We start from the raw sequence: 23,462 nt of genomic DNA, 5'->3' as shown, positions 1-23,462 counted from the left end.
CCTTATTCGTGTGAGTGGAAAACGTGACCTCGCCCGTGCCTAAGTTTTCGACCTCCTGCTCGACGTTATGCGTGACGCCTTCGTCGTTCTTCGTGAGGAGTTGCTTCGTCGTGGTCTTCACCACTACGGGCGGGGTGGGCGTTTTCTTTGACCGCTGTGAAATTGGGATCTTAGAGGACAGAGGGGTGGTGGAAGACACGTAGCCCTGGTGCCTAATGTGCTCGCTCGTCGTGTATTCGGTGAACGTTTTGGGCTCGTCGCCTCTGGCCGGGCTTTCGTCCTTGCCGAATGTTGAGAACTTGTGCGTATTCACTGTTTGAATGTCAATATTTGCTGGGAGATCTTGCGTTTCCTTTTCGATAGTGTAGTTACCGCTCTTGTCTTCAAAGTGTGATGGATCGATTTGAGAGTAATGCAATATCAGTTGGCCTGTGACGGGATCTCTGACAGCGGTGCTAGGATCGATGTCACCTGTATCTGGATCGATGTCGCCATACTCGGTCTTTATTCTTCCAGTGACGGGGTCTATTTTGCCGGATAGTGTCATGGTTTGTGTCACTGTTGTTCGAGCGCCTTTTAGCCTTGGATCGTCTGGATCGACATCGATAGTTTCACCGGTAATAGGATCGATAATTTGATACACGTAGACCGTCTTTGTCGTAATAATTCTACCAGTAGTTTCATCAATAGTGCACTCCTTCGGATCGATCTCCTTAACGCGACCTTTGTCATCTTTCTGTGTAATGATGTAGATCTTGATGATGATCAGCTTGCCGGTGCGCGAGTCAATCTTACCCACTTTAGTGTAGATCTCCCCGGTGCCTGGATCCACTTGTGAAGCGGAGTACAGAGGTTGGTTGTCTTCATCAACATCACCTGTTGCTGTGTATATCTGTCCATTAACTGGATCGACTTTAATAAGAGCTTTATCGATGTCAGTTGTCCTAGAAATGGTGCCAGTTTTCGGGTCGAGACGTCCGTAAATTGTAATGATGTACCCAGTGTTGGGGTCGATTTGACCGGCTGTGTATAAGGTTTCTCCAGTTTGCGGGTCTTTAGGTCCAGCGATCCAAATCTGGTTAGTTTTTGGATCAACCTTAACGTTACTGGGATCGTTAGAAACGATTTGCTTGCCAGAAGCAGGATCAACTTTAGTCTGGATGATTCGTAGGCAGATCAACCTGCCGATGTCCTTATCTGGTTTACCCGATTTTGGATTGACCTGACCAGTACGGAGTAAGAATTGCCCAGTAACCGGATCCACTTTAAGTTCCTTGCTCTCGAACTTGCCTGTCTTTGGATCGTTGTACGTCACAGTACCTTTGACCAAATCAATTTGTCCATATTTAGTGTCAATCTTGTTGTTATCCGGATTGAGAAGTCCAGTACTGCTTTCAATAGCAGAATTTTTGGGCTCGATGACTCCCTTTTTCGTATCTAGCTTTCCAACGAACGTGGTTACTTCCACTACCGGATCGATATGGCTACCTACTACAAGCACCGTACCGAGCTTAGGATCAATTTTGCCTGTTTTTGGATCAGCTACACCTGTTACCGTAATCTGGCCATTATTTTCATCGATGTTAACAGGTTTAGTGTCTTGCGCTCCCGACGTGTCTGTGACGAATATTACACCATTTGTAGGATCGATTACACCATATTTGGTTGATATATGGCCGGTATCGGCATCAACCTTTCCTTTAGTATGTTCTATATGACCATCTTCAATGTTAACTTTGTTAGTTCTAGGATCAATTGGACCAGTAATAGTAGTTATTTCCACCACTGGATCATCCTGTTTGGCGACACTTAAAATCATTCCTAAGTTAGGATCAACTTTGCCTGTTTTCGGATCAATGGCCCCTGAATTGATGAATATTTGTCCAGTTTCCGCAAGAATTGCACCGTCCTTCATCTGTTTCTGTCCAGAAGGATCGGTTATTACGATGTTACCCTTATGAGAGTCAATAACACCGTACTTAGTTTCGATCATGCCATTTGGATCTAGCACACCGGTGATGTGTTCCACTTCAGCCGTGTGGAAGTCAGGTTTCTTAGTCTTGGGATCGACTTTCGTGAAGATAACCATGATTTTAACTATCTTCTTCCTAGGCGGTTCTGGTGGTGCTGTAGTAGGCTTGGTCAGAGACGCCCTTGAGGTCGGAGTGGAGACTGGAGACGCTTTTTGAGCTTGACTGATAATAATAGGCGAGGAAGTACGAACGGGAGATTGTAATGGCGTTTGAATCGGCGTGGGGGTTGGGGTCTTTACGGGTGACGGGGTCTGTCTCACTGGGGAGATGCTAGCTCTCTGCGGAGCTGGCGCTACTTTAGACAACACATTCTGCTTATCAACAATAGTCAACTGTTGAGCGAATGAGGGATCTACTTTGCCAGTCTTAGGGTCTACTACAGCGGAAGTCACTAGGATATTTCCTGTCTTAGGATCGATTTCAGCTTGTTTAAGCTCCTGCTTGCCAGTGACTGGATCCTTGTACAGTATTTGACCAGACTTGGGATCAATAATGCCGAAGTCAGTGTGTATTTTACCATCTTCAGCGCTGACGTATCCCTTCGAAGCATCGACTGTTCCGGCGCCTGCGTCAACAGTCTTAGTCTTGGGGTCGTACTTGCTTGTAACGATTACAAGACGAATCTCACCTCTAGACGGTGGCTTGGTATGGGGTACGACGGGTTTATTGACAATACTGTACTGTTGTGCCAGCACAGGATCGACCTTTCCTGTCTTGGGGTCGACCACTTGGCTAGTTATGAGCATGTGACCTGTTGCTGGGTCGATTTGAGCCTTCTTAACTTCCTTCTTACCGGTCTTAGGATCTGTAATAGTGATTTCCCCAGTTGCAGGATCAATGGAACACAGATCAGTGCGTACTTTACCGTCAGGACCAACGGTTCCACTGACGGTATCGACAGTTCCTTGACTTGGGTCAATTTTCTTCGTCCTTGGATCATATTTAGTAGTTATAATTACCAGATGGACCTCACGCTCTACTGGTTTTACGTTCTTATCAATAATGCTGATTTGTTGAGCTAAAGACGGGTCTACCTTTCCTGTTTTCGGATCAACAACGTTACTGGTGACAATGAGATGTCCCGTCTTAGGATCCGCGATTGCGTATTTATTTTCTTCACCGCCTGTGATGGGGTCCACTAGTTCCAATTTGCCAGTCTTGGGATCAATAACACCAAAGTTGCTATGAACCTTTCCATCGGGAGTGAGAATCCCTCGAGAAGTCTCTACGTGACCATTGGGATTGTCTAGTTTCTTGTATTTCGGATCATACTTGCTAGTAATTATCACTAGCTCTACATCTTTGCCAGGAACAGACTTGAAGGTGTCCTTCGGTTTGTTGACGATAGTGAATTGCTGTCCTAGTGTAGGGTCGCTTTGACCACTGTTTGGATCGATAACACCAGATGTCAGCAGCATGTTACCAGTTTTAGAATCAACTGTGGCTTTCTTCACCTCCTGCTTACCAGTAACTGGGTCCGTGATTGTAATGTGACCGTTGCTCGGATCGATAATGCAAAATTCAGTATGAACTTTATCATCGTCATCAATTTTCCCAGGAATGGAGTTAACATGAGCATTAGTAAGGTCTAACTTTTTGTTCTTGGGGTCATATTTGGATGTAACGATGACCAAGTTAACTTGTCTCATTTGCATGGTGTCAGGAGCGTCCTTACCGGCGAAAGATATGTGTTGAGCAAGGGATGAATCTACTTTACCGGTTTTAGGGTCGATCACGCCAGATGTGATAAGGAAACTTCCATTCTTGTAATCGATTGTAGCCTGCTTGGAATCACGTTTCCCAGTTTTAGGGTCAGTGAAGTAAACCTTTTTAGTGTTTGGATCCAAAATGCCGAAATTTGTATGGACTTTTCCATCCTTATCGCTGATGATAGCTGGTGACGTCTCGATGAAGCCATTTGGATTATCTAACTTCTTGTTCTTCGAATCATATTTGCCTGTGATGGCTACTACTTGGATTTCCTTGCCAGGTATTGAGGCGTATGTAGGTGTCGGCTTATCCACAATGCTGTACTGCTGGCCTAAAGTTGTATCTAGTTGGCCAGTTCTTGGGTCAACAACACCAGATAACAAGAGAATATTTCCAGTCTTGGGATCGACTTGCGCGTGTTTTACTTCTTGTTTACCGGTCTTGGTATCTGTGACTTGAATATCGCCTGTCCTTGGGTCGATTACACCATACTCGCTATAAATCTTGCCATCAGCACCACTAAGTACTCCTTTAATGGAATCCACGTTAGCAAAGGAAGGATCGAATTTCTTACTCTTCAGATCGTATTTGCTTGTAATAACTACAAGTCTTACTTCCCTGTTCGCTTTAGTGGCATCCTTTTCAACAATGCTGAACTGTTGACCAAGAGAGGAGTCAACTTTTCCAGATTTGGGATCAAGTACACCAGTCGTAACCAAGAGGTTACCGGTCTTCTGATCAACGTACGCTTGTTTCGGGTCCAGCTTACCTGTCTTGGGATCCACGTGGTTAATTTTACCAGATTTGGGATCGATCTGTCCGTGGTTGGAATTGATCGTACCATCGGGGGCGACAATGGCCTTAGACACTTCAACGTGTCCGTGAGACGCATCCAATTTCTTGTGTTTACCGTCGTATTTTCCTGTAATCACTACCAAATCTACTTCCCTGCCCGGTTTAGCACCAACTTTGTCTTCGGCCTTCTCAACGAAACAGTACTGTTGAGCTAATGATGGGTCAATTTTTCCCGTCTTGGGGTCAATGACACCGCTTGTGAATAGTATGTGACCACTCTTCGAGTCAACGTGGCCATTCTTCACCTCTTTCTTCCCCGTAACAGGGTCGGTGTAGTGTACCTGACCCGATTTCGTATTTATTTCTTCCTTCTCTGTTACAATTTTTCCGTTCGTCTTATTCATGATTCCTTTCGTTACTAGGACTGTTCCGTTTGCGTCATCGAGCTTCTTCGATTTGGGATTGTATCGGCCGGTTATAATTACAACTTGTACTTCATTTTCCGTTTTTGTGATTGGAACGGGTGCGACAAGGATGGGTGCTTCATGATGGGCTCTTTCAGAGTCCAACAGAGCTAATGTTGGATCAATAAGGTTTGATTTGGGAGCTTTAGCTTGCTCCTTCAAGGCGGCTGATTGTACATAATCAATACCTGGTGTTTTAATTTTGTTAGGATCTTCGGGCGTCTTTCGCTTTTCAGCGCTTTCAGCAACTTTCTTGTCTTCTCCTGGAGCGTAATTAAACGCCAGCGCCGGTTTCCTAGTGGATGGACTTTGTGCGTCATCTGCGTTCCTTTGCTTTTCATCGTAAATCGGTTCCTTTTCGTAGCTGAAAGCACCTTTGATGAATGGTTTCTTGTGAGTGGGGCTCTTTTCGGTATCAGTGTATTCATAGGGCTTCGTGAAGCCAGGCTTCTCCGCCTCTTTGACTGGACTCTTATCGACAGAGCTGTCAAGATTGGAGCTTTCGTTCGACGTGTCGAGCACTGCGATTTTGGCCTTAGGGTCTTTGATCTTTTTGTCTTTGTCTTTCGGAGACTTCTCTTTCTCCTTGGGGGACTTATCTTTAGACTTGGGTGACTTTTCCTTGGGCGATTTCTCCTCTTTAGGCGATTTGTCCTTCCTACCGCCGAACAGCGCGAAACCTCCTGACTGTTTGGGTAAGGGGTGGGGAAGAGAAAAATAAAATAAAATAATAGTTATAAAACAACTTGTAACTTTGAGCGCATCGCACTTGAATTCCTTGCTGGTAGATTTAAAAGACAGTGCCAACTTAAAAACAATGCAAAATGCACACATGCGTCGCTCTAAATTGCATTTCTAAAGTGTATATTACAAATTTGTGTTTGACAGAAATCTACATCATCAGACATCTCATATCGTCCACTACCATTCTCGCTTGACGAAATATAGACAAAATATATTCACACTGAGAACACGACCTACCTTGTGCTTCTTGGGGGGAGTTTCAACGTTATTTGTGATTCCTGGATCGCTTGTAGTGTCAGTACCTGAAAATTTTATACGAAAAAAAAACGCATTTTAAAAATATAATCGATTACATTTTAATTTCATAATCCGAGTCTATTAAATATTAAAGTTGTTTATATTCCATGACCATCTTTAGAGTGGCCAAATTCAACCATGATGACAAGGAGCGGATTACTAAGCTTACTATACTTTTGGGAACATTAGGTAAGACTTGTAGACAAATAGGTTTCCTCACAAAGTACTCATCTTTGAAACAAATGATATTATTATTTACTATACACATGACTTGTAAAAACCCGAGCTCATTTTAAAAGCGCATTGTGGCGATGGTACCATACCTCGCCATCAAACCATAATGGTTCTACCAATTACCACTGGCATACATGAAGGCCAAACCATAATCTAACTATCAGTATTTCATCAAATGCATATAATAACCATTTTCAGCCGGTTTCCTCTGGTCTGCCAGTTTCTTCTCCTCCTTCTTCTCACCCGGACCAGTCGGCATCACCTTCACCGCACCTGGCGGTGGTTTCTGGAAACACACACGACCATATTCAAACATCACACCATTATTCAATTGCAGAACACTATTATTTCTTCATGTTCCTCATTATAGTAGGTACGGGTATACTATTATTTAATAAATTCTTTAACTGTTGCATTTATATCTGTCTTAACTTCAATGTGCTTAATGTGCAATATTCTATTTCTATGATAAAACAGAAATAGGTCAATTGTTTAAGTTGAAATATATTTTTCTGTTTAAATTTTTGTTTCAAATATAAAATGTTCAATATTCTGTTTTCATTATTAAAAATAAATATGTCAATTGTTTATACTGAAATATATTGTTCTGTGTATATTTACTCTTAAGTATAAAATGTGCAATATTTGAATAAATAACATAGAGTTTATTTATAAACTATCTAGAAAAAACAAGAAAATAAGCTTATTCAGTCAGCCTCATTCGTAATATAAAAATATATTCCACTAATTCTACCCTCTACTAGTAATTGGGTATCTTGCAATGGTCAACGACGTGAGTTGTGACTGACATGGCTTACAGTGTTACTGTCACTACAGTGAAAGGGGGTTTTCGACTAAAGGGGGTAGTAGTATTGAAAATTATTTCGCAAATCGTCAACTAAATATGTCTATAAATTGTATTTTGTAAATTTATTTATTCTTTCCTATTAATGAAACGTTTTTATTCAATTTAAATAAAATAAAATAAAATAAAATAAAATAAAATAAAATAAAATAAAATAAAATAGCCTTTATTACTGAGAATATACAAACACTAATATAGCAAAAGGTTTTACATCTTTTCGATTTAAAATAAACAATAAAAATAAAAATATTTAACAAATAACCTCTTATATCAGGTCTCTTAACTCAGTTTGCCTCCTGGCAAAGGCCTCCTCTAATTCTTTCCACTGAGCCCTGTCTCTTGTGACTCTCCTCCAGTATGGTCCTGCTGTCTTTCTAATTTCATCTTCCCATCTGCAATATTGCTTACCTCTACTTCTTTTGGAATCTCTGGGGTACCAATCTGTGATTTCCTTACTCCACTTTTCCTCTTTAGAGCGCATCAAGTGGCCAGTCCATTTCCATTTTAGTTGGTCTATCCTTTGCAAAATATCTGTAAATTTGGTTTTTTGTCTTATATCTATATTCCTAACTCTATCACTTTTTCTGAGGCCAAGAACGCTTCTCTCCATAGCATGTTGACATGTTGCAAGTTTCGTTCTATTAAGTGATGTAAGGGCCCATGTCTCACAGCCATAAGTCAAACAAGGTAAAATACACGTGTTAAATAACTTGCGTTTAATGGACATGCTAAAGTCTTTATTTTTCATTAAATACTTTAGTGTCCAGTACTTTTTCCACCCATTTGCTATCCTTTTGTTGACTTCTTTTTTCATCTGATCTTTAAATGATATGATTTGTCCCAAATAAACATAATCCTCAACGTACTCTAACACATCGTCATTTACTGCTATCTCTACCTCTACGCTATTAGTCAAGAGCTTTGTTTTTGAATTATTCAGGACTAGACCAAACTTATTACTCTCTTTAGATAAGTCTCTAATCATTTGCTCTAGGACTCTCGGCGATTCTTCCATCAACACTATGTCGTCGGCAAACCTTAGGTGATTTAGTCTCTTACCATTTATACAAATACCAAAGCTTTCCCACTCCAAATTTCGACAGATACTTTCCAATACAGCTGAAAAAATCTTCGGCGAGATTGGGTCTCCCTGCCTAATGCCTTTCTCTATAGGAAATTCATTACCTAACGATTCCAGCTGTATTCTCGCTCTACTATTTGAGTACATTTTTTTAATGATATTTACGTAGATTTGTGGTATACCTTGTTGCTGTAAACTGTCCCAAATTCGTTCGTGGATCAAACTGTCGAACGCCTTATTATAATCAATGAACGCTATATACACAATTTTATTAAACTCTTTGTATTTTTCAATTACCTGTTTAATTGTGTGAATGTGATCTAAAGTCGAATAGTTTTTGCGAAAGCCGGCTTGTTCTACTGGCTGTTGTTCATCTAGCTTCTTGTGGATTCTTTCTAAGATAACTTTAGCAAATACTTTATACACATTTGATATGAGGCTAATTGGTCTGTAATTGCCGATCTCTTCTCTAGGTCCCTTTTTGTGCAAAAGAATTATGTGAGATTTGGTCCATTGTTGTGGGATACTGCACGAAGTGAGCATTTTGTTGAAGATTTTAGTGAGGATAGGACTTAATACGTCGACAGTACCTCTCAACATGACGTTTGCAATTTTATCAGGACCGAGGGCTTTACCTGTTTTTTGGCTAAGGATTGCTTTTTCTACTTCTTTAATTAAAATCTCAGGTTCCTGCTCTACCTTTGATAATTGATCTAAAGGCCATGTGTGGGTCGATGCTAAACTAAGTTGTGGTGTTGTATTAATGTCTCTAGCATATAGTTGTCTATAGAAGGTTGTAGCGTGCTCTATTATGTTTTTTCGTGTTGTGATGCATTTTCCATGTCGGTTCATCTTTGGTATCCATTCTTTGTTAATTTCCCTGAGTTCTTTCAAAGCTTTTCTTATACCTCCCGTTTCGTTTATGTGTTTTTGTAAGATTTGCCATTTTCTTCGTTTTCTGTCTTTTCTAATGCTCTTGTTTATAGATTTACTTATTTCGGCAATTTCTGTGAACCTACTTTTCTTATTTGGGTCCGCTAATATCTTTTGTCTCTCCTGTATAAGTTTGGTAGAATTGTCGCTAAGGAAAAATTTAGTTTTTATATTGTTTTTTATTTTAGATGTTGGTATAAGTCTTTGTTCAAGTTTTTCATATGTTTTCATTAAATCTTTGTCTAGGTCTTGTAGTATATTCCATTCTGACAGCATTGAAATATTGTTCTTGATGTGTTTCTCATCCACCTGGCCTACATTAGTGTTAATAAATCGTTTTCTTGAGTGTTTAGGTGGTACTAATCTTAAGGAGCTTCTCACCATTCGATGATTAGAATTGAAGTTAAAGGTTTGAATAACTTCCGTGTTTGTAAATGCATTCTTAAAGTTGGTAATCACATAATCAATTTCATTTCTATATTTACCATCGGGGGAAATCCATGTCCATTTATTGGTAGGTTTTTTATAAAACATAGTATTTAAGATAGTCAGGTTGTGTTCTAACAGGAATTCTATCAAAGTTTGCCCATGAGGACTCCTTTTTCCGTGACCGAATTTACCAATTACGAGGTCTTCTCCACTCCGCCGACTGCCAACCTGGGCATTAAAGTCACCCATGACTATGATATGGTTACTTGAAAATTGCGATATGCAGTCTGAAAGTTTAATATAAAAATGATCTAAATCTTCTATTTTCGCTTGTTCGGTTGGGGCATACACTTGAATTAACGTCCACATTTTTTTATAGTTTGAAAATCTCATATTTAAAATTGCTATTCTGTCAGATATCCCTATAAATTCTTCAATATTATATTTGAGTGACGTTTTTATGAGGAAGCCCACACCTCTGTGACCTGCTATTTCACCCTTATGGTAGAGAATATAAGCGGGTCGTTCTTCTATTGCTTCCCCTACTCTCCGCATCTCGCTAATACCGAGTATATCCCATTTAAGGTTATTCAGTGCTATTTCTAACTCTTGTAGACTTTCTTCGGATCGGAGTGTTCTGGTATTTAGTGTCGCTATTTGTAGTGTGGAGCGCATTCTTTGTTTCATGTTTCTGTTAATTATAGTATGAGTATTACTAGGTAGATTACATTGACTGTTATAGGTTTGCCGTAGAGTTGATTGTTGTAGTGGATGATCAGCTGTTAGAGGGTGTTGGTCTACATTTCCCGCGGGGACCAACCGTGTTGGGAAAGAACAATGGAGAGAGGCCTTCCTTGTTTGCTATATATCTTTATTGTTTGCAATAACTGAGGTGCTACATGATTTTTCTTTATGTTTGGGTGAGTTAATATGCTTCTTATTTGTTGTAACATATGAGTCCATTGAGGTTTTATTTTTCTTTTGGGCTTGGTATGAAGACGGAATGTTATTTCTCTTATTTTGAATATTTGGAGGTGATATTGATAAGTTTCGCTTCTTGGTAGTGGGGTAGGTTATATCGCTTTTCTTCTCTATTATTATCAATTTATCATATTTAATAATAGCCTTATTTCCTTTTTCGATTTCCGTTTGCTGTTGAAGTTTCAGATCTTTCCTTTTCTTCAAAATATAATCAGGATAGTCTTCTTTAATATAATACTCTGTATCTGATAATTTTCTTTTGTTATATAAAATTTCAATCTTCTTGCTCAATGTAGTAAGGGTAACAATAAGAGGCCGGACTTTGGTAGATTTCCTGCCCATCCTTCTAACTGATTCAATGTCTTGCTTGCTTATATCTATTTGTAATTTATTTTTAATGAATTGAATGACTAAGTTTTCCAAACCAAAATAATTGTTATCAACCTCCTCCATACCAAAAATTATTAAATTACGCTGTCTAGCTTGCTTTTCTAAGAAGTATAACCGACGCTCTTGATTTTCCATTTTTTCATGTAAAACATTGTACTTGTCTTCTAAAACTGTAAATTTTTCTTCAATTGAGCTTCTGAGGTTAGTAATAATTTCTTCTTTTATTACCTTCATTTCTTTGTTTTGATTTTTCTGTTCATTTTTTATTTCGTTCATATCAGATTGTATTTTTTCCAATATCGATTTTAGTTCTTCCATTTTTTACTCGTGCTACTCTCCAATAGATGGCGCTGCTCAAACAGACTTTTCCTATTTTATCTGTGTTTTATCTGTTTAATCTATGGTCATGTGCTTTACTATTTAATCTATGCTCCTGTAGTATTTTTTCTATTCGTTGATAGATGGCGCTGTATCCAATATATGGTTAAGAATTCGTATTTTTAAAAACCGTTTGAGGTTATATTAGCATAAACTGTTTTTCTTTCTCTTTTTTCAGCACAATATCATGAAAATTATTTTCCACTGCACTTACGGTTTCCGTTTGTTATGATTTTGGTGCTTATTGAACGATATTTCCAATTATTTCTCGTGCAATAGCTTGGATGTATTTGTCGTATTTATGACACTTCTTCGCACTTTTGCTTTGGATGAATATATTTATTATATAGCTTTTCACTTTCTTTCAATATAAAACTTGTATTCGTATCGTTTTTAGCACTATTTTCACTGTACTTGAATTTATAACGTGAGTTGCACTTAATAAGATGTCAACACCGCTACTGTGGCGCCCTCTCTCTGTTTAATTTACCCCAATGTTAATAAAATAAGTTTATTAAATCTACACTACTCTATACTGAGTTTTGCTGCTAGAAAAACCTACATATCATATAAACTGTGATAGTACTATTAAAATCGTTAAAAAAGGGTTTATATAAAAAAATCCCCAACATGCCAAAAATAATCCCACAATTCGTTTCAGACAAAACATTCCAAAAAGCCTTTAAAACGACTCGCTATTGACGGTATTTTTTGAAAAGTAGTCGTTCCTAAAAAGGGGATGAATTGAGCTGGGTTTAATAAGAAATCAATGAAGTTAATCGAGCGTGACTTGAATCTAATCTCATCTCAATGCCCTTTTACTACTGTTTTTTTTACAAATATCAATTTTATAAATATATTCATTTTTTGAAATTGATATTCAATTCACACACCTATCTCTTCATTTCACTGACTTCCCCTCCCGTTTGATTACATCGTCGTATCGTATCGTTGTATCCTATCCCATAATAAACGTTCCAACAATCCTAATGTAATCCTATCCTAAAGCAGGAGCTTTAGGATAGGATTACTAGGAATTAATCCCCAAAAAGAATCCAACTATGTTCCCCCTCCCCCCTATTACGCAACAATCGCCTTATCCCACAAAACGTGTGTACTCTAAGCGTTAACCTTTTCAGCCCTGTCGGAGAGGTTACTCCCCCTCAAGCGAGCTTGGAATTACTTATATCATCCCCCTACCTTCCCTTAAACCTAATCCTATCTATAACCTACATTCCCCCGATTCCCCCTCGTATTGCCCAACAATCGCCCTACCCCACAAAACACATCATCGCTAAGCGTTAACCTTTTCAGCCCTGTCGGCGAGGTACTCCCCCTCGAGCAAGCTGGGACTATTTATATAACCCCCTGTTCCTTCCCGCCTAACCTAATCCTAACCTATACCTACATTCCCCCAATCCCCCCCTCCTATTGCCCAACAATCGCCCTACCCCACAAAACACATCATCGCTAAGCGTTAACCTTTTCAGCCCTGTCGGCGAGGTACTCCCCCTCGAGCGAGCTGGCGGAGGAGGCGCTGGCCGTGCCCCCGGAGCGGCGCCGCAGCTGGTCCGGCGGCGTGCGTAAGGCGCGGGTTAGTCGCGGGAGGGACGGTGTGAGCGGCCTAGTATGTACGGGGTTCGGTTCCGCGTGAGACATGATACTCATTTTGTCACCTAACTCCCATAATTAATCCCCGTTGACAAGAAACCTTCCAATGAACGCAATTCCCTTACTCATATTTCTTGTAATTTAATATTTTGTTTATTATAATATAGCAAAAACAATATTACAAAATATTTGAAATCAATGAGATGACATTTTATTTAAACATTAATTATGTAATACCATAATATTGTGTGTATTATTAGTACTAAGTAATAGCCAAGAAATTTCCCAATCCACATAAACAAAAATTAGTATTTTTAGATTTTTAGGATTGTTCCTGCACTTCCTCTATATGCCTTGCTACAATAAAAGACTTAAAAAATTATTTGACTTTCTCAGCTATGATTATAAACAGAAATAATAAAATATATACAGCATATACCCATTTTAAGGCCCTTCGAGCAGGATTTGCATATATCTCTGATCATAATTTTAATTTCCTTAACAAAACAACTCCTTATTTACTTCCTTATTATATCACCGTCTGTCGCGGAAACCGACACCACCCATACCTCAATTGGTACCAACAATATCTAATATGTATGTAATTTACGTCACAACATCCCTCCAACATATCATTAATGAGCAAAATGGATTAGTTAATGAGATAGTTGCCGTGCAAACATCTAATCTGTCAGTTATGATGTCGAATACAATGTTTACTTTTAACAAATGATTACTATAATTGTGTGAATGTACTGAGAATTGTTAATGTTAGTGTGTTTAACGAGAATAGTTACCACTCATACTTTATCTAGTCTAAATATTACAAGTAAAATATTTTAGTTTTAAGTTTTTTTTTTGTATAAAGTAGCAAACGAAAATGCAATCCTCTTGGTAAGTGTTAAGCCTCAGAAATATATTTAGAGGTTTCTGTGACCAATCACATATGCGTTACAACCATTGAAGGACTGCGTTAAAGCATTACACAGTGACGCATAATGTTACACTGATATACAGAAGAACTAAGTGAAATACAATCTCATACGTAAAAGCAAATCTGACTAAAAATGTATATAAAAGGGATCATTGAAGTCGATCTTCCGCTTAAAAAAATACTATTTCATTAAGCGGAAGTAATTGTGTAACTATTCTTGTTAAAAATATAAAAAGTTCATGCAAATGGAACTTTTGCAACATTATTGAAGATTTACTCTAGTATTTTGAAGTATTTAGTTAGCGATATTACTTGTGTTTTAACTGATGACTTTTGAGACGTTTTTCCTCTAAACATTGTATATAATAAGGACAACATTGTGTAAAATTTAATAAAAATTTAATGCAATGTTATTAGAATTATTAGGTTTTCATTTATACTACAATTATAAATATAAAAAAAAATACGGTGACATATAGCAAAATATTGTTAAATTGTTGTAATATGTAATTCATTATTATCAATATATTGCTATCCTACTGCTGGGCATGGCATGGCATGTATCTTTTTTTTTTGAGTAAGAAGAATTTAGGCTATTTCCCACCACGCCAATCACACGTTACTTGCTACAATTCTCACACCAAAAAAGAACCAATGTTATTCACTTTTTTGAACTTTCAGGCAGATATTCTCAAATATACTATTACTATTTCTCAAATATATTTGCATTACATAGCCTAATGGTTCCAGCACAGTACCATTTCTTGCCCAGCAGTGGGACTTGCAGCAGTGAAAAAAAGAGATAAACATTTAAGCACAATGTTTTTGAAAGAAAAACGCCTCAACCCACCAACACCCCAGTCACAATACAATGTGTTACATACAAGTGTCACGTGTTACATGTGGTGTGATGATGGTAGCCTACCTTGTCCTTGATGGTGGGTCGCGGCGCCGGCTGCGGCGGCATCGTGTGCCGCTTGGCGGCGTCCGGCGGCATCGTCTCGTCCTTGTCGCCCGACGCGAGCGCTGTAACACATATTTTACGTGTTATTTACGTTGAAATATAATCACACATACATCTCGTGTCATTTACATGAAAATTATATTACAGTTTTAACTTCTTACATACATTTAAATTATTTTAGACTCCTAACCTCGCGCTGTAACACATATGTTTCGTGTTATACAAGTTAAAATTATATAACTATGTGTTACAGCGTGATGTCCTAACATCACGCTGTAACACATAGTAAAATATATTACGTGTCTTTTACATTAAAAAATATATAACAAGCCAATAACTATATCGATATTACTACCACTACCTCTAGTAGGTAACCCAAAAGAAAATCTCCAATATTACTCATGAATTACCTACAATTCATGAAGTCAGGCGTTGGTCAATTTCGCAATAAAGTACACATGACCCCACTGTATATTAAACCCTAAGGTTCATATCCCCACCTCTCCACCCAACAGTATCACAGAGTAGCTAACACACTTCTTTGTCTCAAGCAAACGTTTTATTAAACGGGGCAATTGTCGCGACCTCGCCAAACGGCCCATTGAGTAAATCTCATGAATTCCGTCAATTGATATAATTGTTGGGACACGAATATTCCTTACTACCACTCATGTTTAAAGTAAACTGAATGATATATCAATTTGGACCAATTATTGGCTTACTCAGCTAGGCACGTGCCTCATATGATTTTACACTCAAACTATTACGGAATTGATACATTCTACCATGTAACGAACAATAATATCGGCAATGAAAAAATTAAAAAACCGCGTCGTATCGTGAGTTCCGATTATATGTATACTCCTTTTAAAATAGATGTAAATACAATAAATTTGTTTAATGTGAAATAATGTTTTATATAATTATTAATGTTACGGACATTATGTAGTTGACGAGCATGCAGTCCAAATAATGGTAAGTGAATGCTACCAGGCTACCACCTATGGACATCTGTAATCAACCCCAGACAGGATTAAATATTTCTGAGGTCGGCCACAGTTACGCGGCTACCCCTGAGCCTTCCTCCAACAAAGAAGGACATTCCCAGCAGTGATATAACAATGTTCGCCAATATTACAAGCAAGCTATTCGAAGTTTACAAAGGTTAGTGTCCCAAGCGTCACCCACACCACGCACACGTCACTTTCGCAACTCACTCTCGAGCCGCGGTTTTGCGGTCCGCACGCTACATGTTCCAATAGTATAGTAGGTATCCTATATGACCAACTATCCTTACAAGTAAACAGATTTACGCCCGTTGTTCATAATCAATCTATCCATTTTTTATCTACCAACGATCTACATTTGAAAATGTTCTTTAGGCAGGAATTGACAAATTTCCGACCTTCGGAAAATATTGGTTATAATGGTTATTAACAAAGGGGTATAATGTGTGTGTCCGTGTGTGTGTACGAATATACAAACACCACACCCAGACGAAGAACAGAAATAGCAATAAATAATTTAGATATATGTCTGGCCGGGGATCGAACCCGGAACTCACAGCGTGTCAGCATGTCAATTGTAATAGCTTTCACTAAATTAATATCAAAATTTAAAATCTCTACTTTTTGGACGGGATAATTTTGAAAAAGGCAGTGTTTATTTTAAGACAATTATTATGTAAATACTGACACACTCGACACACTTGCAGGTGCCCGCCTACATTTTTCCTAAAAAATCTAGAAATTCTGTGTAAATATTTTTAATGCGCATACAGGGAAAATGCTAATAAATATAACTACTTGCGAATCGACATTATGTCATAATTGGATGTCGTCACCTCCTACATCGGAAATTGGCAAACTCGAACAAGATATACATAAAACATTAGTATATTCATAGTAAGTCAACAAACACTGACTATATTATGAGTAATAGAATCTCATTTACAGGAACTTTGAGAATAAAGTGTTAGTATCAGTTGAATGGACGTCACGTAAGTAAACAGCGTTATACCCCCTCCACACAACTTTCTTTTATGTGTGTGTGTGCGCGTGAAAGCATCGAGATTTTAACAGACGAGCATCATGCGCGGCCGTTGTTACCAAGTTTTTAAATATTTATACAAATCTGAAACTATAAGGATTAGTTGAAGATGCTGAAAGTAGTTAAGAGGCCGGTTTTGTTAAAAACTACAATTACATCATTAGAATTATTAAAAACCGATGCCCCTAGCCGGGAATCGAACGAGTACATTTCGATATACAAGAGCACGTGGTTTCTATAGCTCAAATAATTTTTAAACATTAACAATTGATGCTTAATGGTTTATAAATAACATTTATAATTAGTGAAATAACTTACGAGTATGACTCATTTAATTATCACTGTATAATTAAAAATTTCACATAATATAATTAAAAATTTCAAATAAATAAAAATTAATGTTAAGAAACTTGTATCTTCTAGAAAATATAATTTTAAGTGATATCATCCTCGTATTACGTAGAAATAAATCTCCGACAACAGAAATTATTCAATGTTGACAACAATAAAAAAACAACAATTGTTGAAAAATTCACACCATTTGTAAGTTTGTAAACTTGTTGTAAACGATTGTAATCTGACCTTGACAGTGATATGTGAACTGGTTACAATTTGTAAACAATGATACCATAAAATACCTTTTTTGGAAAAATATACTACATGTGTTTGTTGAATCATTTTCAAAATTATGTACCTACTTATAAGGTTGAATTAGGTCATAGGTAGTTATTTTATAAGTACCTAAAACTTAGGCAAATGTGCAATTGTTTTTCTAATTTAAATTAAGTATCTTACCTACATATTTTCAGAGAGTTGGTGGTAGAACTTTCGTGGTTCAACTGCAGAGGCACCACAGTCATATGGATATGACACCCTTATCACAGCAGTATTAGGCGCTGCTATGTTCTAGCTTAAAAGGTGTGTTATAAGGGAGAGACATTTATACGAGGCGTTCCAGCTTAGTCCTCAGATATAGCAACGCATCTGTGACCTACATGAAACTAACAATCTAAACCTATTTGGAATGAATACACATGTCCATATGATATTGACATTCCCAAAAAAGTTCTAAAACTGATCCTATATCCTATAGGTGTAATCGCTTCCTTAAATACCCCTCAAGTCTATGAAATTCAATTTAGGGAGCAGACGATTTCAAGCACTAACACAATAGACACCAAACACTATTAAAATTAAAATAAATCATACTAACAGGCGCAGTTAGGGCTCCAACAATCGTTGAACACCATTATGTATACTATACACAACACCCACTAAAACTACCACTCTTCTTCAAAGTCAAAAAAACCACTGAATTTATACACTTAGTACTAAAAAACACAATTTCTACAATCCCAAACAACCACAAATAAAATGAACTCTTCAGGCCGCACACGAAAATATCCGAAAACGTAAACAAAAAGATTTTCCACCGAACCGATTCCTATACTTTCAAATATTCTCTTTCGCCGACTACAAATATCTTCGAGTAAATCTTTATCTGTATTCACCTCAACAGAGTTGGGTGCAGTTTTCGACTGACCGATGTAGTGAGACGGTGTTTAGTTTATGAGCTTGTGATGACGTATGGTATGAGCGCGCGGTATATTAATATCGACTACTTCACTATTCCTATGCTCGCCTGGTACTCGAGAACCAGACTGTGTCTATCGAGTGCGGTTTTGATACTGTCGATTTCGTGTGACGGTGGTCATATGTTTCTCCTTTTCGTCAATTCAGAACTGTCCCACTGCTGGGCATGATTCACCTCAAATAGTTATGGGTTTAGATAATACTACTACTACAATAGACAAATGCGAATTGGTAGGCTTCACACGCCTTTGAGAAATTGTATTGTTTTTTAAGGACTCAAGCATGTTGGTGGCTGATGTAATCCTCCCAAGGGTGACCATGGTTATACTTCGGACATTCAGTCTCTATTTACAAAAGATCCTTTTCATGAATTGCTCTATGTGAATAGGTAGGGTTTTAACATTTATATAATTTTTAGACACAGGATATGGTTAGTGGGAAAGACAAAAAATCAAAATTATTTAATTAGCTTTCTCTGATGTTTAATTTGTCGTTAAAGCAAGTAATCATTAATTTTGAAAACACAATTGATTTTGCAAATTAATTATATTTCTCCTAAATTAATATAAATTATTAAAGCTATTTCAATGCCATTTCTATTACAAATCCCCAAAGTGAGCTAAAGTCACAGCCAAAGAATTGTACTGAAAGAGGAATAGATATTTTGGAAAATGATTTTAAACAGACAACTAATTAGACCATTCCCTAACTAACAATAAAATCACGACATGATACATACATACTAAAAAAACAAAAAATAATCTAGAGAAATATAATTCGAATGTGAACAATCAAATTTCTACAAACAGAATCTGCGGTAATATTTATTTTGATTCCACATCGACTAAGAGCGAATGTCAACGAACCAAAGTATCAATGATGTGAAAAGTCGAAAATAAAAATTATATTATTATCGCCTACACTACTGATGCACTCACCAACCACATAAGCATTAAGAAGAACTATGAGACAGGGATGATGGTATGCCTTAAATTAGATTAATTTATTTGAATTTTCACTTTTAATTATAAATAATTGATCAATCTTTGATTGAAAGAATCATCGCCTATTCCATGGGCCACTATAAAATGCATTACATAAAGACCTTGCTAAAACTATGCTAGTCAGTAAGATTAGAATTCTAGAATTCTGTAAACTCTATATAAAATATCACATTAGCATCACTAAACGCTGAAAACTTGTAAAAATCAGAGGGGTCTATGCGCAATGGTAGACTTTACACACTTGAGATTTTTATGTTTCGGTTCACTTAAAATGAGTTCTGTCACCATTATAATCAAGTGATAATTACTTTTGATACGCATATAATTTTGAAAAAAAAAAAACGAAAATGCGTTTCAAGAGTTCGAACCTTGGACGTCGGACCTCCACTTGGGAGGTGGAGTTTTTAACTACTAGACCATTATCCCTTGTGCGAATGATTCTATACAATCTGTCAATACCTGTGGGCTGCAATCCTAAACTTTGATATATTACCTGTGCATATATTTTGTAGCATGCAACCCATATAGCGATTAGTCACTCACAATTATATCATCACGTAATGCCGTCATCAGGACAAAACATAAATAAAACATGTTACAAACAACACGACCTAATTTAAAGAAAACATAGTGCCCATATTCTATACAAATGTGTCCAAAAATATGCAAAAACAATGATGAGGTAATGCATAAAACCGTCCAAAATGCAGTCTGGCGGTGTGACAACAATCGTATCATTGAGTCATTTAGCAAATTTGCTGTAACCTGTCCCATTAAAGAATGTATTAGAAAATGGATGTATTTCTATATACTTCTCGCTCGAATTTATGATTGATTTTTTGTTAATAATATAAATATGCCATTGGTAATGCAATACTGTCGTATAGACATCTGTTACTAACTCAGGGGTCCTACAATCAACAATACATCACTCATCATAACAATCATAGATGTATTACCACTTCTGAGGATTCAAACGAGCATGCAGTCCACCTGTACGAAATGCTACTCATTGAAACCTATAATTTATTTCAGATATTATTAAAGTCCTATCTAAGAACAGATAAAAAAGCGTTGTTTTCCCGAAGACTAAGTTGGAACGCCTAAAATAAATGTCTTCCTTAACACACCCTTTAAACTAAAACACAGCAGCGCTTAACACTGCTGTTATTAGCCAGAAATAGATGTAGTTATGTTGTCCCCAGATTTAAAGTAAGAAAGATTTTACCACTTTTTTTTTATAATATAAGAGTAGCAGACGAGCATGCAGTCCTCCTGATGGTAAGTGGCTACTGCCACCCATGGACATCTGTAATCAACCCCAGATAGGATTAGATATTCCTACCTGAGGTCGGCCACAGACGCGCCGCTACCCCTGAGGACTAAGCTGGAACGCCTCGGAAAAGTCTGTACCACTTATACAAAACATACCATTTTAGATGCAATTCTTTATTGAAACGAGTAACACATGCAAGTACAGACAAGGTCGCTACGTATGTTTGCATGTATTCTATATTTATATCGGGCAACTTTTAATATTTTTCTTTATTTACAACTTTGATCAAATATTTGATCGGAGGGATACAGTAATGAATATGTTAATCTAACAATACGATTTTAGAATGAAAATAAATATATTAATATATTGGTCACCGAAATTAATAAAAATAAATTAATGCTGCTATCTAGTATTTTGCGACGCCCTCTCAGGGCATCACATATCTCTTATATTTTGTTGTAAGTTGTGCGTGTATTTTGCAATAAATAAATAAATAAAATAGGTTTTACGAAAAATAAAGCGCCTTACTTGAACACTTTGAAATTATTAAATTGTGTAATTGTATCGGTATATGGACATTTAAATCCTACAATATACGAGTAAATATCGATATTTACATCGATAATTTCACCATCTTCCATCCCTATTCACGATCTACACAACCCGCGAATTCCGAATATATTTCAACCGTTACACAACATTTAAAGAAATGTTTTATTTACAAAAAAGCTTCATGAACAAACTTACACTTACAAGCTTAGTATCGAAACCATCTGATCTTTCGCGAGAGTGTGTTGATTTTTCTACCAACATGACGCCGAGGTCTATTTATAGAGTCGTCGATTTCTGCTTGCATTGTAAATAACATTAATATAAACGGAGCTTTAATCTTACTTCGTGGAAATAATTAGTTGAATGTTATCTGTTATGGAATCTGTATGAGTAGATTGATTTAAATGTTGTCTAATTTTAAATTAAAATTATTTTTCTAAGATCTGTTGCACGGTAAAGAAATCTTATTTCTTGCTTGTTTATCTATGTAAAAACTCATATTATGCGACAATTTTAAAACGGCAATTAAATAGTAATTTTAATTTAACTAGGAACAACGCCCAAAATGTATGGGCGTTGTTCCATATGTGAAAATCACCTTCTTACTCTCTTGCATTGCACATTTCGCGATAACACATATCTTTATATATATATATATTTCTCATGTGCGTGTGTATCTCACTGAACTCCTCCTAAATAACGGGACTGATTTTGATGAAATTTGTTGTGTGTGTTCAAGGGGACTTGAGAATGGTTTAGATTCACAATTTAGTCCGTGGGAAGGGTTTTTTAATTAATTTTTAATTCGTAAGTAGTTATAGAATCGGAAACTATGCATTTGATCAAGTGATGATCTTTAGCAAAGTTGTTGTCCAAGAGCCCACGAGGGTTTGGGAGTTGGTATGACCAATTTTCGACAGATGGCACCACTGTCATTCCAATGCAGGTACAAATTTTCCGTTTTATGTATGTCATATTATTTCTTTAAAATGCGGGCGAAGCCGCGGGCACCACAAGTATTCTATAAATCTGCATCTTAATATGAAAACAACTATATATGTACAATCGCGATTCGCGATACGTGGAGGGAACACCCTAAAAAACGTACGACACGGCGAGCCACTGCGTAATAATTAATGTTATTCATTTGCATATATGATTTCCCAATATGTACGTTATTAATAACAAAACATACTCGTAATGTAAAGGGAACTCAGATTCGCTTCGTAGAAATAATTGGCAGAATGTTGCATTTATTATGAGCAGACTATATCTTCTAAAATTAAATGAACACACACATGAGTCACTATTACGTAAATTTCTCGAAAATATCGACTAATAGACGTTTCTGAATAATCTGTCAATATTGGCTATTACATTTACATACTTACCAGCATCTATTTGTTTGCATCTGTAATGTATGTTGGATATAATCCAACATGAAATTACACATGAAAACCGTGAAACATTTTTGAAAATATATCAGTATTTAGATGTATTTATTTTACATTACACATTTATGTACATATAGTGTAGGTAGTTCATGTATAGGTCTTTGTATGTGGCGTACGGTGGTGTGTGGGGTATATTGCGGAGTGTTTATTGTGGAGGGTAGAATGGGGAGTGTGGTATAAAGGGCTTATTGTATTGTTGTAAAGGGATATTATGGGGTGTGGGAGATACTGTCGGGTGTACAATAGTGTGCATTGCGCAGTGAAGTAGTGGGGTGTAGTGATAGAATGCGATGTACACTGTCGTGTGGGCGTACTATGGAGTGTACTGTGGGGGGGGGGGGTGTGTAGGACGCAGCGTACAGTGACGTGTAGGGATTACTACGAAGAGTACAACGGTATGGGTGTACTATATGGTGTAGTGAAGTGTGGAGATACTACGGAGGGTACAGTGGAGTCGAGGTGTATTATGCGGTCTAGAGTGACATGCACGAGTACTACGGAGTGTACAGTATGAAGTTTGTTGTGTAGTACCAGGTATAGTGACGTGAAATTGCAATGTACAGTATGGTGTGGGGGTACTTGGCGGTGTACATTGAAGCGTAAAGATACTGCACAATGTACATTCTGATGTGGGTGTATTATGGAGTGTACAGAGGGGTGTGAAAGTACAACGTGGTGTAGTTACCTG

General features: G+C 37.3%; 1 protein-coding gene across 1 annotated transcript in view; it reads right to left on the bottom strand.

Moving 5' to 3' along the window:
• The window catches only part of LOC140756572 (protein 4.1 homolog), a 116,992-nt gene that overhangs the window by 7,098 nt on the left and 86,432 nt on the right, over positions 1 to 23,462 (bottom strand). The window contains exons 9-13 of the mRNA XM_073092098.1: positions 14,805 to 14,905; positions 12,817 to 12,900; positions 6,467 to 6,563; positions 5,984 to 6,048; positions 2 to 5,689 (exon numbers count right to left, since the gene is read on the bottom strand). Of these exons, the coding sequence (XP_072948199.1) occupies positions 2 to 5,689; positions 5,984 to 6,048; positions 6,467 to 6,563; positions 12,817 to 12,900; positions 14,805 to 14,905 (6,035 nt within the window). The remainder of the gene's footprint in view (position 1; positions 5,690 to 5,983; positions 6,049 to 6,466; positions 6,564 to 12,816; positions 12,901 to 14,804; positions 14,906 to 23,462) is intronic.

This window comes from Epargyreus clarus, unplaced genomic scaffold (assembly GCF_041222505.1).
Source record: "Epargyreus clarus isolate Ecla_fem2 unplaced genomic scaffold, WU_Ecla_fem_2.2 ptg000035l, whole genome shotgun sequence".
In the NCBI taxonomy this organism is placed as follows: Eukaryota; Metazoa; Arthropoda; class Insecta; order Lepidoptera; family Hesperiidae; genus Epargyreus; species Epargyreus clarus.
Note: the sequence above shows the minus strand (reverse complement) of the source record. Positions and strands in the feature narration are given on the sequence as shown.